General features: G+C 38.6%; 2 protein-coding genes across 2 annotated transcripts; one reads left to right on the top strand and one right to left on the bottom strand.

Moving 5' to 3' along the window:
• Positions 1–790: 790 nt before the first annotated feature.
• On the bottom strand, positions 791–6,139 carry LOC126822553 (ribonuclease H2 subunit C). The gene is made up of 4 exons (XM_050551502.2): positions 5,876–6,139; positions 4,364–4,435; positions 2,607–2,770; positions 791–2,025 (listed from the first exon to the last, which is right to left on the bottom strand). The coding sequence occupies exons 1-4, from the start codon at positions 6,009–6,011 to the stop codon at positions 1,969–1,971; spliced, it is 429 nt and encodes a 142-aa protein (XP_050407459.1). The 5' UTR covers positions 6,012–6,139; the 3' UTR covers positions 791–1,968.
• Positions 6,140–6,224: 85 nt separating this feature from the next.
• On the top strand, positions 6,225–13,601 carry LOC126822538 (5' exonuclease Apollo). Its single transcript, XM_050551481.2, has 3 exons — positions 6,225–6,434; positions 9,341–9,498; positions 10,581–13,601. The coding sequence occupies exon 3, from the start codon at positions 10,734–10,736 to the stop codon at positions 12,702–12,704; it is 1,971 nt and encodes a 656-aa protein (XP_050407438.1). The 5' UTR covers positions 6,225–6,434; positions 9,341–9,498; positions 10,581–10,733; the 3' UTR covers positions 12,705–13,601.
• Positions 13,602–13,939: the final 338 nt, after the last annotated feature.

Raw genomic sequence — 13,939 nt, 5'->3', positions numbered from 1 at the left:
ACACTAACCATGTGTTTCATCGAGTTATATCATACATTATTTAAATCGGTGTATTCCCATTTAAAAATGAGGGGTTGGATGGCCGAATGGTTAGCACGTGTGCGCTGTATTATAAGGTCTGTCATTGAGTCAAATGGCGTGGTTTCGATTCCCCGGTTGTACATGTCAAGGAGCAGGGTCGTCTGTCAAACCTCATGGGTTTTCTCCGGGTCCTCCGGTTTCCTCCCACCGCTAAAGACCCCTACGCACAAGCGAACTATTGAAATAAAAAATTAACGAAATGAAATGGGGTTTAACGTCCTAATATTTTGCTATGAACTGGGCGAATGAAGATGGGCATACGCCATATTTGCCCGGACAGCGGCACTACGACCTACTCTTATATCGAATTCTAACTGCCAAGGGATCTATTACGTGCACGCCAATGTGTACACGGGACCTCGGTTTTTCGTCTCATCCGAAGGACTAGACAGCTGTCCTTGTCAGGCTCTCCGTCCTGCATCACTGAAAAGGAGGGAACCACGCAGGAAAATCTGGATGAACTTTCTCGGCCAATGCATGGATCAAACACCTGACCTCCAGGCTAGCGAGCCAGCGTCTTACCCACTTAGCCACGTGATACCCCCTGCCCCTCCCATTTAAAATTCTGCACACAGAGAGCTACCAACTTTAAGGAAGGATCTGGTTTAGGTCTAAAACAGGGGTGTCAAATTCATTTCAATTCAGGGGACACATGACCCTAAAGGTGTACATCAAGCGGGCCGAATGACGATATGCAAAAATATCATCATAAAGAAAATATTATTGATTTATTTGGTTAAAATTGTTACATATTATACCCAACATTCTCTTGTAATTACATAAAACTTAGATATCTATGACATACAGTACAGAAGTCAGAGTTTTACTGAAACCGGAAAACAATAAATATAAATGATTTCCACCGCTAGTTTCTAAGAATTATCGACACGTCAGTTTGTTGAAATATGTTCCACAGGCCACATTTAAATCCTTGGCGGCTTGGATCTGGTCCGCTGGCTATATGTTTTACTCTCCCTGATCTAAAAGCTAAGATCCATTGCAGATTTCCTCATAGATCACGGGATGAAATTAGGGTTAGGGCACTGGTTAGCCCTTACCCAAAATCTCATCAAAATCACATGCCCTAACACTATTTACATCTTGTGACCTATGACATCTGCAATGGGCCTTAGCTTCTAATCTTTACCAAGAACTATTTTCTTTGAGAATAGACCTCTGTCCTGAATGGCTTCCATATTGAAAATTATAGTGTACTGATAAATTATGTGGGTGTAATCCGTTTCATACACACGATAATATTTTTAATTTCATTACATATGGAAATCTCAAAATTCTCGAACTATACGTAGTATTTTGACTAAAAATTAAAAGCATTGAAATGGGTATTTAAATGTTGGTCAACTAACTTCCTGTCTGTTTTCAAGCTGAGCTACTTTAATACAGACAGCATAAATTACGAACACGTGCAAGTATGCTAATTACAGTCAAGATTATTTTGGAGTTATAAAAAATATTCTTTTTCAAAAAAGATTCCACACTTTGTAACGTCTTTCACATTTAATTCTTTCTACGAAACTAGCTCATCATTTTTAGTATTCTCAAGTTACAGCAACTGTATCCAAGCAGGAATCGCGATACTTAAGTTACACCAATTGTATCTAAAGTAAAAAAAATTCCACGTCTTTAAGAAGTGGCATTAGATGTTACTGAAAGGCATCTATCACATTTTTGTAGATAGATCTCCATTTCTTTTTTGAAGATAATTGTTGTTGTTTTATAAATACGTATCCAAAAATCATGGTGTGCTCATCCAAAATCATCCATCTTTTTTTACCAATCTATTATACCGGTACCTCGATGCTATACATAAATCCAAATATCCTGGTGTGCTCGTCCATCATTTCACCAATCTGTATTATCTCCCCTTTATTTACCTGTTACACTTCTTTGACTTAATTCATCCTGATTTATAGGACTGTGTAGCTAAAACAAGAAATATAAAATAACAATAATTATTCTATTTCTAACAGAGAGAGAAAGATGGGGTTTAAGGTCCACTTGACACAAACCGGGTCATTTCAGGACTCACATATGGTTTAATTTTATTTCAGTAATCTGCTTGCGCGTAGGGGTCTTTAGCAGTGGGGGGAAACAGGAGGACCCGGAGAAAACCCACGAGGTTGGACATGCGACCCTATTGCTTGTCACGTACATTCGGGGAATCGAAACCATGCCAGCTGACTCAATGGCAGACCTTATGATAGAGCGTGCACATGCTAACCATTCGGCCATCCACCCCCCACCCCCCAAAGTTCAGACTTATAACTGTAATATGTATATTGGGGAAAAATGCAGATGATAATTTAAAATGTAGGAGTCGTGACGAAACCTGGGATTGTATGGATAGGGAGGAAACCTGGGATTACATGGGTAGGGACGAAACCTGGGATTACATGGGTAGGAATGTGATCTGGATCTCTGAGAACCTGACTTGACAATTGTTCAGTTCACATTCGGCAAAACAATGGAACATGGAGAATTAGCTAGGTGTATACTTGGCTTACAATATTTGCGATATCAATCCACTGTAAAGCTTTTGATAGTGTGTCTTCTTTAGATGTAGGTTTATCCAAGTTCCAGTACGTAAATTCATTAAATTTAGATTTTATATCCATCATCCTGTCTTCGTCTTCAGTGGCTGCTTTCCTACTTTCACTTACTACAAGTCCTGTAAAACAAAATGTAATCAATAATTGGAGTTTAATGTACAATCAATAACTAGGTCATTTTGGGACTAACACATCTCTTTTTCAATAAGCTTAACCATGGGACCTTGGGAGCACCTCTAATTAATGAAATGGGATTTAATGTTTATAACCGTGTTAGACCATTTGCACTGTTAATTACTAATTATCGCCACCACCATCCCCAGCTAATTAATTATTTTAGTTGGGAGTATTTGTGAATATTTCTGGGACATGTAGATTTCTGCTTCTCTATTTTTTATTACCATAGGTCAGTCATTGTTTTTTTAGGCGTGCGGCTGCTCGCGAGTGCCCTCTGAGCACCTGACATTGTTTTTTTAGGCGTGCGGCTGCTCGCGAGTGCCCTCTGAGCACCTGACATTGTTTTTTTAGGCGTGCGGCTGCTCGCGAGTGCCCTCTGAGCACCTGAATGTCGACCGAAGTGAGGTTTTTCTCCCTTGCCTTAAAACTGAAAATCGCTCTCCTTATTTGTAAACTAGCAGGATACCCGGCTTCGCTCGGGGGTCATAACTCCGAAACCGGAAGTGGTAGACTAACGCCACCTGGCCTATGTTACTCCCCGGTCCGAGCTACCCCTATACCCCAAATTTCAGACTTGGGGCAGACCTAGTGTAGCCGCCAACCCCGAACAGACAGACAAACGACAGTCACAAATATTAGTATAGATCATGGGCATACTTTATGAATTTGTTTTAAAAAGGATTCACATTTCAGTCGACGCCATGCTGTCATTGTGAAGATTTATTTGGTGTATTCGATTAGTGTATAATGCGATCACACATGGTAATAAAATCCTGATGAATATGTCGCTAAAAATAGATGGCGCTTTTGTATCATTAGTTAATTTAAAGATGGGTTCCCAGAAAAGTATTTATCGGGTGGTTATTTCCAATAAAAGTATGGCAATTTTGGTATATATGGAAAGTAGAGATATCCAATCTTACTAGAAAAATACTGGATTCCCCGAAAAACATTCATGGAGCGTATACAGGATAAAAATGTAAGGGTTCCCGTAATCAACAGCCCGTCGATTAGGAACTTCTGCATGCGTGATGTCAAAGGTCACAAGCGAACATTGAGCGCTTGATGTACAAGTTGATAAACTTTATGAAGAGTTAGACGTACAATACTTTCTGAGTTAAAAATGACGGAAAAAGACGCGGGTAGTGGATAATCCGAGAATTTAATTAGGATTCGATATTTGTAATAAATAGTAAGCGATTAAAGACAACATCGTCTTATGTATGCAATTAATTCTCCTCTGACTCCCAAGACGTGACGTAAACATGACCTGGTTTGATCGAATTTTAATAGCAGGGCATTCCTTCGCAATTACAATGTTTGAGAAGGATTTGAAGCATAATTATGACAAATTAATTAGTTCGAATATGTTTTTGGTCCATATATACCATTAATTCACCAAGTTTGTACGCAGGAACCCATCTTTAACTGAAATGTAAAGTAGAACTCTCGCGAGAAGTAAGAAAATTTTTCATTAAGGGGAGCTTTTTTCGGCTCTCTTCTAAAATACAAAACAACAATGACTGCGTACTTACCTGTATATCCAGAAGGTAAGGCCACCTCTTCACCATTTAAAGGTCGACCATGCATACATCCTGTTATCAAGTCTGAAAATATTAAATATTATTCAATCAAGTCTCGCACAAATAATACTAATTGTAATGAAATGTGGTTTAACATCGAACTGGGCTAATGAAGACGGGCATACGCCATACAGTGTGCTATAACTATAAGGGAAATTTTGCCCGGTTCAGCTGAATGATGTTTGGCGCCATCAGTGCGGATAGAAAAAAACCTGTGGGGAAAAAGCTGCTGCTTGCCTTACGTGGATGACATAAGCCACTCAAGAGCTGTGGATATTGCCTTTAATTCTGCGGTATGGATGGAGCATCCTTGTAGCCTTTTTGATATATTAACATTAAATTCAGGAATAACTACACCACCTTGGCTTCACCAGAATATGTATAACTGTATCAGAATTTACCTTTGGTCGCACAAAGGAAAAAAATTAATTAGTAGATGAGACAGGACAACAAAACATCAATGTGGTGCTACTGTTATACAAACCATGTATCCTGAAGAATTTATCAGTCGAAAAATAGCCCATAACCACCCCATACTGTAATTCAAAGGAAAGAGGTGAGTACTAATTAATCAACTGATTGGATAATCCCTAACTAGGTACTTCACACCCTCTGATCTGATTAGGTAATATAAGATAACATTAACCATTTATTTTTTTATCAATTAAAGGTAAAAGACATGGCCATTTCCAATCCATTCAGACCAGCCAGGGTAATATTTGAAGAAGTAGCAAATAAAATTTTAGAAGAAGATCAGCCAATTTACTTCTGCCACTCCAATCTGCTGTGATGTTTGAGGGGAAACTTCGCAGGTATTTGATAAAAAAAATAGAACAGAAAGACAAGATGAAATTTTCAATTCTTAGAACGAGTGCAAAGTTTGTGGAAGCTGCTAGGGATATGTATCAGAGTTCATGGTCCAGTACTGTAAAGAAGATATACAATGTAATATCTATATCAACTATATGTAATGTTTTTTTTGTTTTTTTTTAAATGTACTAAATTAATGTTTATGTAATGAGTGTGTTTATATTATCTATTATGCAATAAATGTTTTTTTTTTCATGTATTAAATTAATGTTTATGTAATGTATGTATTTATATTATCTATTACGTAATTTTTGTTAATAAATATCATTTCCTACATGTAAAAAATGATTTGTTTTTTTGGGGGGGAGGGGGGCTGTTTCGACTAAAATTTTTAGCCGTTTAGGGCCGTTATGTCTATACTATAACCCCGATTGACACATTCCTCGAGCGTAACATTATTGTTAAAATATATCACCGTATATTGACTTTATTAATCTAAAATAACATTTTGATTTCAAGATTTGAATGTTCAAACAATAGAACGTCAGAAGAGTCACAGTCAGAATGCCCCAGTGGCCGAGTGGGCTCCCTTAAAATTGCGTGCATCTAATCTTATCTAACACACGTTAATGCAAGGTATCATTTGATCCATACCTTCTTCTTTTCTTATTGTTGTTTCAAAATATTTACAAACATTTGCTTCTTCGTTGTGGTGTATTTCACACGGCATTAAATGGCAAGAGATTTCTGGTGCCGTGGAAACGGTCTCTGTGTTTATTTGCACCGCCATTTTCCCGCTATTTTCGTAACCTCGATCAAATGGGTCACAAAAGTGAATCTAATTTTTTTACAAAGTCATAAAGACTGGACAGTCAAACCCAAAATATGACCTTCACCCCTTTTAAGATAACCTTCACCTAAAAATATAAACTTCCGATCGAGTGTGATCTAGATTATCCAGTACTTTGGATTGACAGCAATGACGTCTGTCATTGATTGAAAAGACTGGTTATATGTGTATAAACTTGCCGTGTTGCAATGGCGGAGAAGCGCTACCGTTTTCCACAACGAAAAGGGTTGTCGGGACTTTTCAGAAAATATTCGTCGTTATTTTATGCCTTCACCGCTTGGAATGTTGTTGGTTATGTAATATATAAAAGTATTGACAATTATAAAAGCAGAACAGACGACTCGTGGGATGAGAAAAACTCGAGTATGTTGAAGGTTATGTTATTACAATTACATTCATCTGAATTCTGGTATCAAGACGTTTCGATTACATGCCGTTTCGATCCTGCGTCCTTTCGCCCCCCCCCCCCATTTCGGATATACTTGATAAATGAAAAACAGTTGTTACACTATATGTATATCACATAAATTTTCAACAGTTTTAATTATTCTTTAGAGTCCGAAACGTTGCCCGACTGAGTCCGAAAAATCATCAATGGAAGTCCGAAGCGTCGTCATACTGAGTCTGAAACATCGTCTGTGTTGAGTCCAAAATGACGCAGGATTGAAATGTCGCGCTACTGATGTTTCTGTCTACCTAAACCTAGCGACCTTTCGGACTCCACACCAAGGAGGGGATCACATGGCTAAGACGCTGGCTCGCTAGCCTGGAGGTCGGGTGTTCGATCCCTGCATTAGCCGAGAAAGTTCATCCCGTTTTTCCGGCGTGGTTTCCCCATGTCAGTGATGCAGGACGGAGGACCGGACAAGGACAGCTGTCTAGTCGTTCGGATGGGACAAAAAAACAAGGTCCCATGTACACATTGGCGTGCACGTAAAAGATCCCTTGGAAGTTGGAATTCGATATAAGAGTAGGCCGTAGCGGCGCTGCCCGGGCAAAATTTCCCTCATAGCACACTGTATGGCGTATGCCCGTCTTTATTAGCCCAGGTTAGGAGCAGAACAGTAGGACGTTAAATCCCATTTCATTTCATTTCCACACCAAGGACGGTTTTGGACTTATATAATAGCAGTTCGAACTTTATTCGGTTTTCGACAATAATGAATGATGGATAAATCATAAAAAACATTGTGATTACATGTCATGTATATCAGATATACAAAATTATGACAGATACAAATAAACACATAGGCCTACAGTTTACATGTATAAAAAAAACATTCTTGTCTGAGTCGTCACCTACCCCAATCCGAAACGTCAAGGACATATTTTTTATGATGTCATTAGTCCAAAATGTCGCAGGACTTAAATGCCATTACTGATGTAATCGGACATCTCAGACTGAATCCATTCATGAAAACTCTTAGGATAGATTTCAAACGAAACGTCCGAGACGATCTTTCCACTGTGCTGGATACTGTCAAGCCCAATAATTGAAAGGCATGTAATTTTTGCCAGGCCCCGAGCTAACAAAGCATTCTTAGACTTAAGTTAAGAATTTACTCAAAATTTTTTGCCTTATTTTAACTAAACTATAGCCCTTTATAAAACTTTTGTTGTTTCAATATATCAAATACATTACTAAGAAACTATGTGCAGAGATTTGTGTTTCTGGATCAAAGATATTTCTCATAAACAGTAATTGAAAGTTGAGTAAATTTTTAACTTAAAGTAGCTAAGTCTCTCACTCAATATCATCAAAAATCTTCGAAACTGAAAACACAAATTTTTTGGTTAATTCAAATCAACATTGGTGTTGTGATCTTACAGGGAAAAGATGGGCTTCTGATATCTATTATTCAAGACAAAATAAACATTTTACCATTGGTACACGAATTGTGTACCATAATGCGCGTCATCGCCATTTGGAACAAGGGACTCAAAGAACGAGGCTAGACATATTCCACAAGTCATGTCAAATGGTGTCGACATATTCTTATCTGGAGAGCATGCGCAATAAATACCAGCGGTGTAGACTGGAATAATCAGACGCTAAAGATTGCCATTCAATTGAGACTTTGGCGCATTTCACCGAACATAACTGATTTGAAATTACAGTAAAAACAGAAACGACTGAATGTAAATTAGTTCATATACATTCATATTACATTGCCCATTTGTGTCAATTTCTAGGTCCCAAATATTAGGGATTTAGCTCCTTTAAGTCTGAAAATGCTTTGTGAACTCGGGGTCTGATCTTTAATCTAATGATATACGTGTCTTTATCACTTGACGTAAATCGTTACTTGACCTTAAATGGAAGAGTGCGTTAAATAACCGAGCTGAAGAGGCTGATGGGAGGAATCATATAACTTTCATCACACCTCTGTCACTCGGATGAAAATGAAATGGGGTTTAACTTCCTACTGTTCTACACTGACTGGGCTAGTGAAGACGGGCATACGCCATACAGTGCTATGAGTGAAATTTTGCATAGTCATTTGCGCTACGGCCTACTCTTATATCAATTTCCAACTGTCAAGGTTTCTTTTACATGCACGCCAATGCGTACATGGGACCTCTGTGTTTCATCCCTTCCGAACGACTATACATGTCCCTTGCTAGACCCTCTGTCCTGCACCATGAAGTCAGATGTCATTACCGTGATTGAACATGGAATCTCCAGGTTAGCGAGCCAACGTTTTACGAAAACCGCAGCTATCCTGTAACTTAGACAAGCGCTTTAGCGTCAGTAACTGTATATAGCTCCCCTGTAACTTAGACAAGCGCTATAACGTCAGTATCTATATATAATAAGAGCGTTTTATGAGCTTATGTATTAAAAGTATCAATAATAGCCAAAATTTGTGCCTGAAAAAATGAGACGGAGCCTACCAAATTGGTTGTGTCTGACAAAGCCTGAATTTGGTCGGAAGCCACAGAGGTTCAGTAAGTAGGGGTCGGGAGCCACAGTGGTTCAGTAAGTAGGATGATGGTCCTGTGTACACATTGGCGTGCACCTAAAAAATCCCTTGACAGTCGGAATCAAAATAAGAGTAGGCTATTTCACCGCGGTACGGGCAAAATTTCCCTCGTAGCACACAGCATGGCGCATGCCCATCTTCATTAGCCCAGTCTGAGTACAACAGTAGGATATTAAACCCCATTTCATTTCTGAATTTGGTTCAGACAATATCTGTGGCCGGTGTCTTATTTTCTTGCTTTCTTAAACATGTAATCAGAGATTTAAAGTAATTATATAATTTCAGCGGAAAAATACCTGAGTCAGCTAAATTTTGGTGTAGACCGATCTAATATGGAGAGAATAAAGATTAAAGGTTTTACTATTCAAAGTCGACAGACTGAAGGAAAGGAAAAGAGTGAAGAATTATAATTTATTATAGCTGACTTGTTAGTTTTACTACAGGTTTGTTTGCCATACAAGGCCTACATCTATGTTATAGAAATGAAATGAAATGTGTGAACATAAGGTACAATTTTATGGATATACAATTACTGAGTTTTATACTAAGCTAGTACTATTTTATGGATACACAATTACTGAGTTTTATACTAAGCTAGTACAATTTTATGGATACACAATTACTCAGTTTAATACTAAGCTAGCATTAAACTCAGTAATTGTGTATCCAAAAAATTGTACCTTGTGTTAATATGTTCAATTACTAAATGCCAATCAAAGAAGAAATGAAATGAGGTTTAGCATTCTTCTCTTCTATTCTGACTGGGCTAATGAAGATGGGCATACACTATAGGCTGCTATGAGGGAAATTTTTCCCTGGCAGCAGCACTACAGCCTATTCTTATATCGAATTCCAACTGCTAAAAGAATTTTTACGTGCACGTCAATGTGTACACAGAACCCTGTTTTATTCATCTCATCCTTGTCAGGCCCTCCGTCCTGCACCACTGACAAGGGGGAACCACATCGGAAAATCCTAATGAACTTTCTTGGCCAATGCAGGGATTGAACACACAACCTCCAAGCTAGCGAGCCAGTGACTTACCCTCCTAGCCACCCGGTTAATCGAGTGGAAGAGATGGTCTTGCCGTGCAAGTAAAAGTGTCTAGTTTTTCAGATGAGATGGAAATTTCTTGCTTATCACAATTAAATAGGGGGGGGGGGGGTGGATGGCCGAATGGTTAGCATGTGCGTGCTGTATCATAATGTCTGTCATTGAGTCAACTGACGTGGTTTCGAATCCCTGGTTGTACGTGACAAGGAGTAGGGTCACCTGTCCAACCCTCGTGGGTTTTCTCTGGGTCTTCCCACTGCTAAAGACCCCTATGCACAAGTGAATTATTGAAATAAAATTGAACTATGTGTTAGTCCCGAAATGACCTAGTTTGTGTTGAGTGGACATTAACCCCATCTCTCTCTCTCTCTCTTTCTCTGAATTAAATAAATAGGTCTAATATTAGCATGCTGTCAAAATTTGAACGAGAAAGGGCTGTTTGATCTATTTCTACGTGGTTTTTTTATTTCAGATGTGTGATGAATGGTTGAAATATAGTTCATTGATGAAATACAAATGTGTGATTGGTTGAAATACAGTACATTGATGAAACATGAATGTGTGATTGGTTGAAATATACTTCATTGATGAAACATGACTGTGTGATTGGTTGAATTGATGAAATATGAATGGTTGTGTTATTCCTGGAACACCAATAGCGGTCGATTCGTGGAAGATCCGAGAATGTGGCGAAGCAAAACTTTTTTTCTTGACACATCTCCATGGAGATCATGTTGTGGGACTTACATCTTCATGGAACAAACCAATATACTGTTCGGAAATAACGTCCAAGATTCTCACCAGTCGCTACGAAATAAAACCCGATCTCGTCAATTCTTTATCTGAAAATGAAAGTCATCTAATTCCTATTAATACAAGTTGTGATGATCAGGAATATGTGACCGTGACAGTCGTTGATGCGAAACATTGTCCCGGAGCAGTAATGTTCTTATTTGAAGGACATTTTGGTAAAATTCTCCACACGGGTGACTTTCGATTCAGTGAGTCGATGATTGAGGATTCCCTGTTAAAGAATCATCTTGGATCCATCGATGTTTTGTATCTCGATAATACATATTGTCATCCTAGCTGCGTGTTTCCGTCCAGAGATCAAGTTACGCAATCAATTATAGCCTTAGTAAACACTTATAAAGATTATGACGTGGTGTTTGGTTTGAGGAATCTTGGGAAAGAAGAAATGCTGGTTAAAGTTGCTCTCGCTTGTAAGGAATGGATCTCTATACCGTCTTCCATGATGGAGGTTGCCAGGATTTTAAATCTCCCAGATGTGTTTGTAGTTTCTGATAATCCAATGTCGTGTCGATTGCGTGTGCTTCCATTCACATCCATATCCGCAAAGTTTGTAGCCAAGATGAATTTAACGAAGCCAACTATAGCCATTTTACCCACTGCTCTGTATACGGGGTTAAATGTGAACGTAGAACCGTTTGGTAAAAGTGAACATGTATTTGTAGTTCCATATTCTGATCATAGTTCCTACGCAGAACTCCTTCAATTTGTTTCATGCGTTAAACCATCAAGAGTTGTGCCAATTGTAAGATCAGACACACATGGTCCCTATGGTGCCGATTTTAGCGCCAGGGCAGATATGAGCTGCTTTGACCATCTGCTTAAAATCAAATCTACACCAGAGAGAGCGACGAAATACAGAAAACTGCAAAATGGCTCCAAGGCTAAAATAAGATTATTCAAAGAGAATGATGGTTTTGATATCCGGACAGATCATAAATCAAAGACTAAAAGATTTAAGAGAATTGTGCGCAGGGGACTATCTAAAGTTTCGAGGAAAGGGGTTACATACGATTCTGACGTTAGTGAGGTGGCTGAAAAATCCAATTCACCACCCGGCCATTTTGGAGATAGAGAAACGGAAAGAGACTCAAATCAAAAATCCAATGGAGAAATTCCTAAATCTGATAGTCATCTTGCAGAAATAAACACTAACGACAATGTTTCTTGCGAGACCACACAGGAAATTTCTCCTGGCCATTTCGTAGATAAAACTACCCAAAACATGAATCAAAAATCCCTAGGAGAAATTCTGAAACCTGATGATCATGTTCTAGAATTAAACACCAAAGATGATTGTTTTTCTCTGACAACAAAAGAAAGTTTAGGCACAAATTCAGTGAATGACACAAACCATGTTTGTCATGTAGAAATAAACACTAAGAATAATGTTTTTTGCCAGACAACACGTGAAAGTTTAGCCACAAATTCAGTTAAGGATGTAGAAAACGATCAAATCAAAGAAATAGACAATGAACATACAAATTTCCAATCAGAAAAACAAAGATCTTATATTTCTGACAATGAGGTTGATTTTCAACCTATTAAAAGGAATTTATCGAAATGTTCTGAACCAAATGTTGTAATTAGTGCTGACGATGATATCAGTGTAATTGAGCCAGATGTTTTTGAGGGTGACAGTTGTCAAACGAAAAGCTGTCCACAATTAAATGGTACTCTGGTATCGGATAAACATATCTTGTCCGTTAAAAAATATTCCAATGAAAATCGAAGTAAAAAAAGAAAGCGTTTTTATTCTGTTTTAGATGAATATCTCAAGTTGTGATCCAGTTTGTAAATGTAGTCTCTGTTAGAGGGTCATCTTCGGTATCCCCAGTGGTATCATTCTTCGTCACTAACCTTTTGCTCCATCCACAGGGTTTACATGAATTCATAATATCTACCCTTGATTGCAGTTTTATTCTACAAACCAATCAGAAAACAGTTTACATACCAGTCTTGGGGTCTGTGTTTACGTTCACCACAATTAGTTGGAATATAATGTGAGTTACTTCCCTTCGCCCACTCGATTGGTTGATAAAATTAGGAGAAGTATCAAGGGTGGATACATTGTAATTTGACCATGTGTCTCCCCCGTGGATGGACCTAGAGGTTAGTGGAGTAGAATGGACACGATATCACTGGGGATACCAAGAATGCTGTCATGGGTGACTTATTTACAGGCTTGATGTCAACCCAGGATAAAAAGAAGACATCATTATTTGGTGATTGGTGGGGAGTAGGGTGGCGGTATGGTTAGACTGCGCGGTATGGTTAGACTGCGCGTGTTGTATCAGAAGGTCTGTCATTGAGTCAACTGGCATTGTTTCAATTAGCACTAGGGTCGCCAGTCCAACCTCGTGGGTTTTTTCTAGGTCCTCCAGTTTCCTCCCACTGCTAAAGACCCCTATGCGCAAGCGAATTATGGAAATAAAATTGAACCATGTGTTAGTCCCGAAATGACCTAGTTTGTGTCAAGTGGACGTTAAACCCCATTTCTCTCTCTATCTTTCTATTTGTTGATTTGTTTACCTTTTAAAAACAATTATGATGATATATTTCCGATTTCTGTATAGGATGTTATGATTTGCTTAAAAATGACTTGAGAAACTTTTGATGATTTATTGATTTGTATAGAGCTCATGAATTAAATAAAAAAAAAAAAAACATCAACCAATTCATCTAGTTAGAAAACATGTGTTAGTATTATCTTTCTTCTGTGGACAGGGGTTTTCCGACATGCTTTCCCCCTTGTCAGCAATCTGAACGACAGACTCACCTGCAGAGAAGTACCATTTAATTTTCGTACGTTAGTTACGTACGCCTTGTCAGTGGTGTAGGACGGAGGACCTGACGAGGAAAGCTGTCTAGTCATCGGATGAGACGGAAAACCGAGGTCCCGTATTGGCAGTTGGAATTCGATATAAGAGTAGGCCGTAGTGCTGCTGTCCGGGCAAAGTTCCCCACATAGCACACTGTATGGTGTATGCCCATCTTCATTAGCCTGGTCAGGAGCAGAAC

Source organism: Patella vulgata, chromosome 5, assembly GCF_932274485.2.
Source record: "Patella vulgata chromosome 5, xgPatVulg1.2, whole genome shotgun sequence".
Classification (NCBI taxonomy): Eukaryota; Metazoa; Mollusca; class Gastropoda; family Patellidae; genus Patella; species Patella vulgata.
This window is presented reverse-complemented; position numbering and strand designations above follow the sequence as displayed.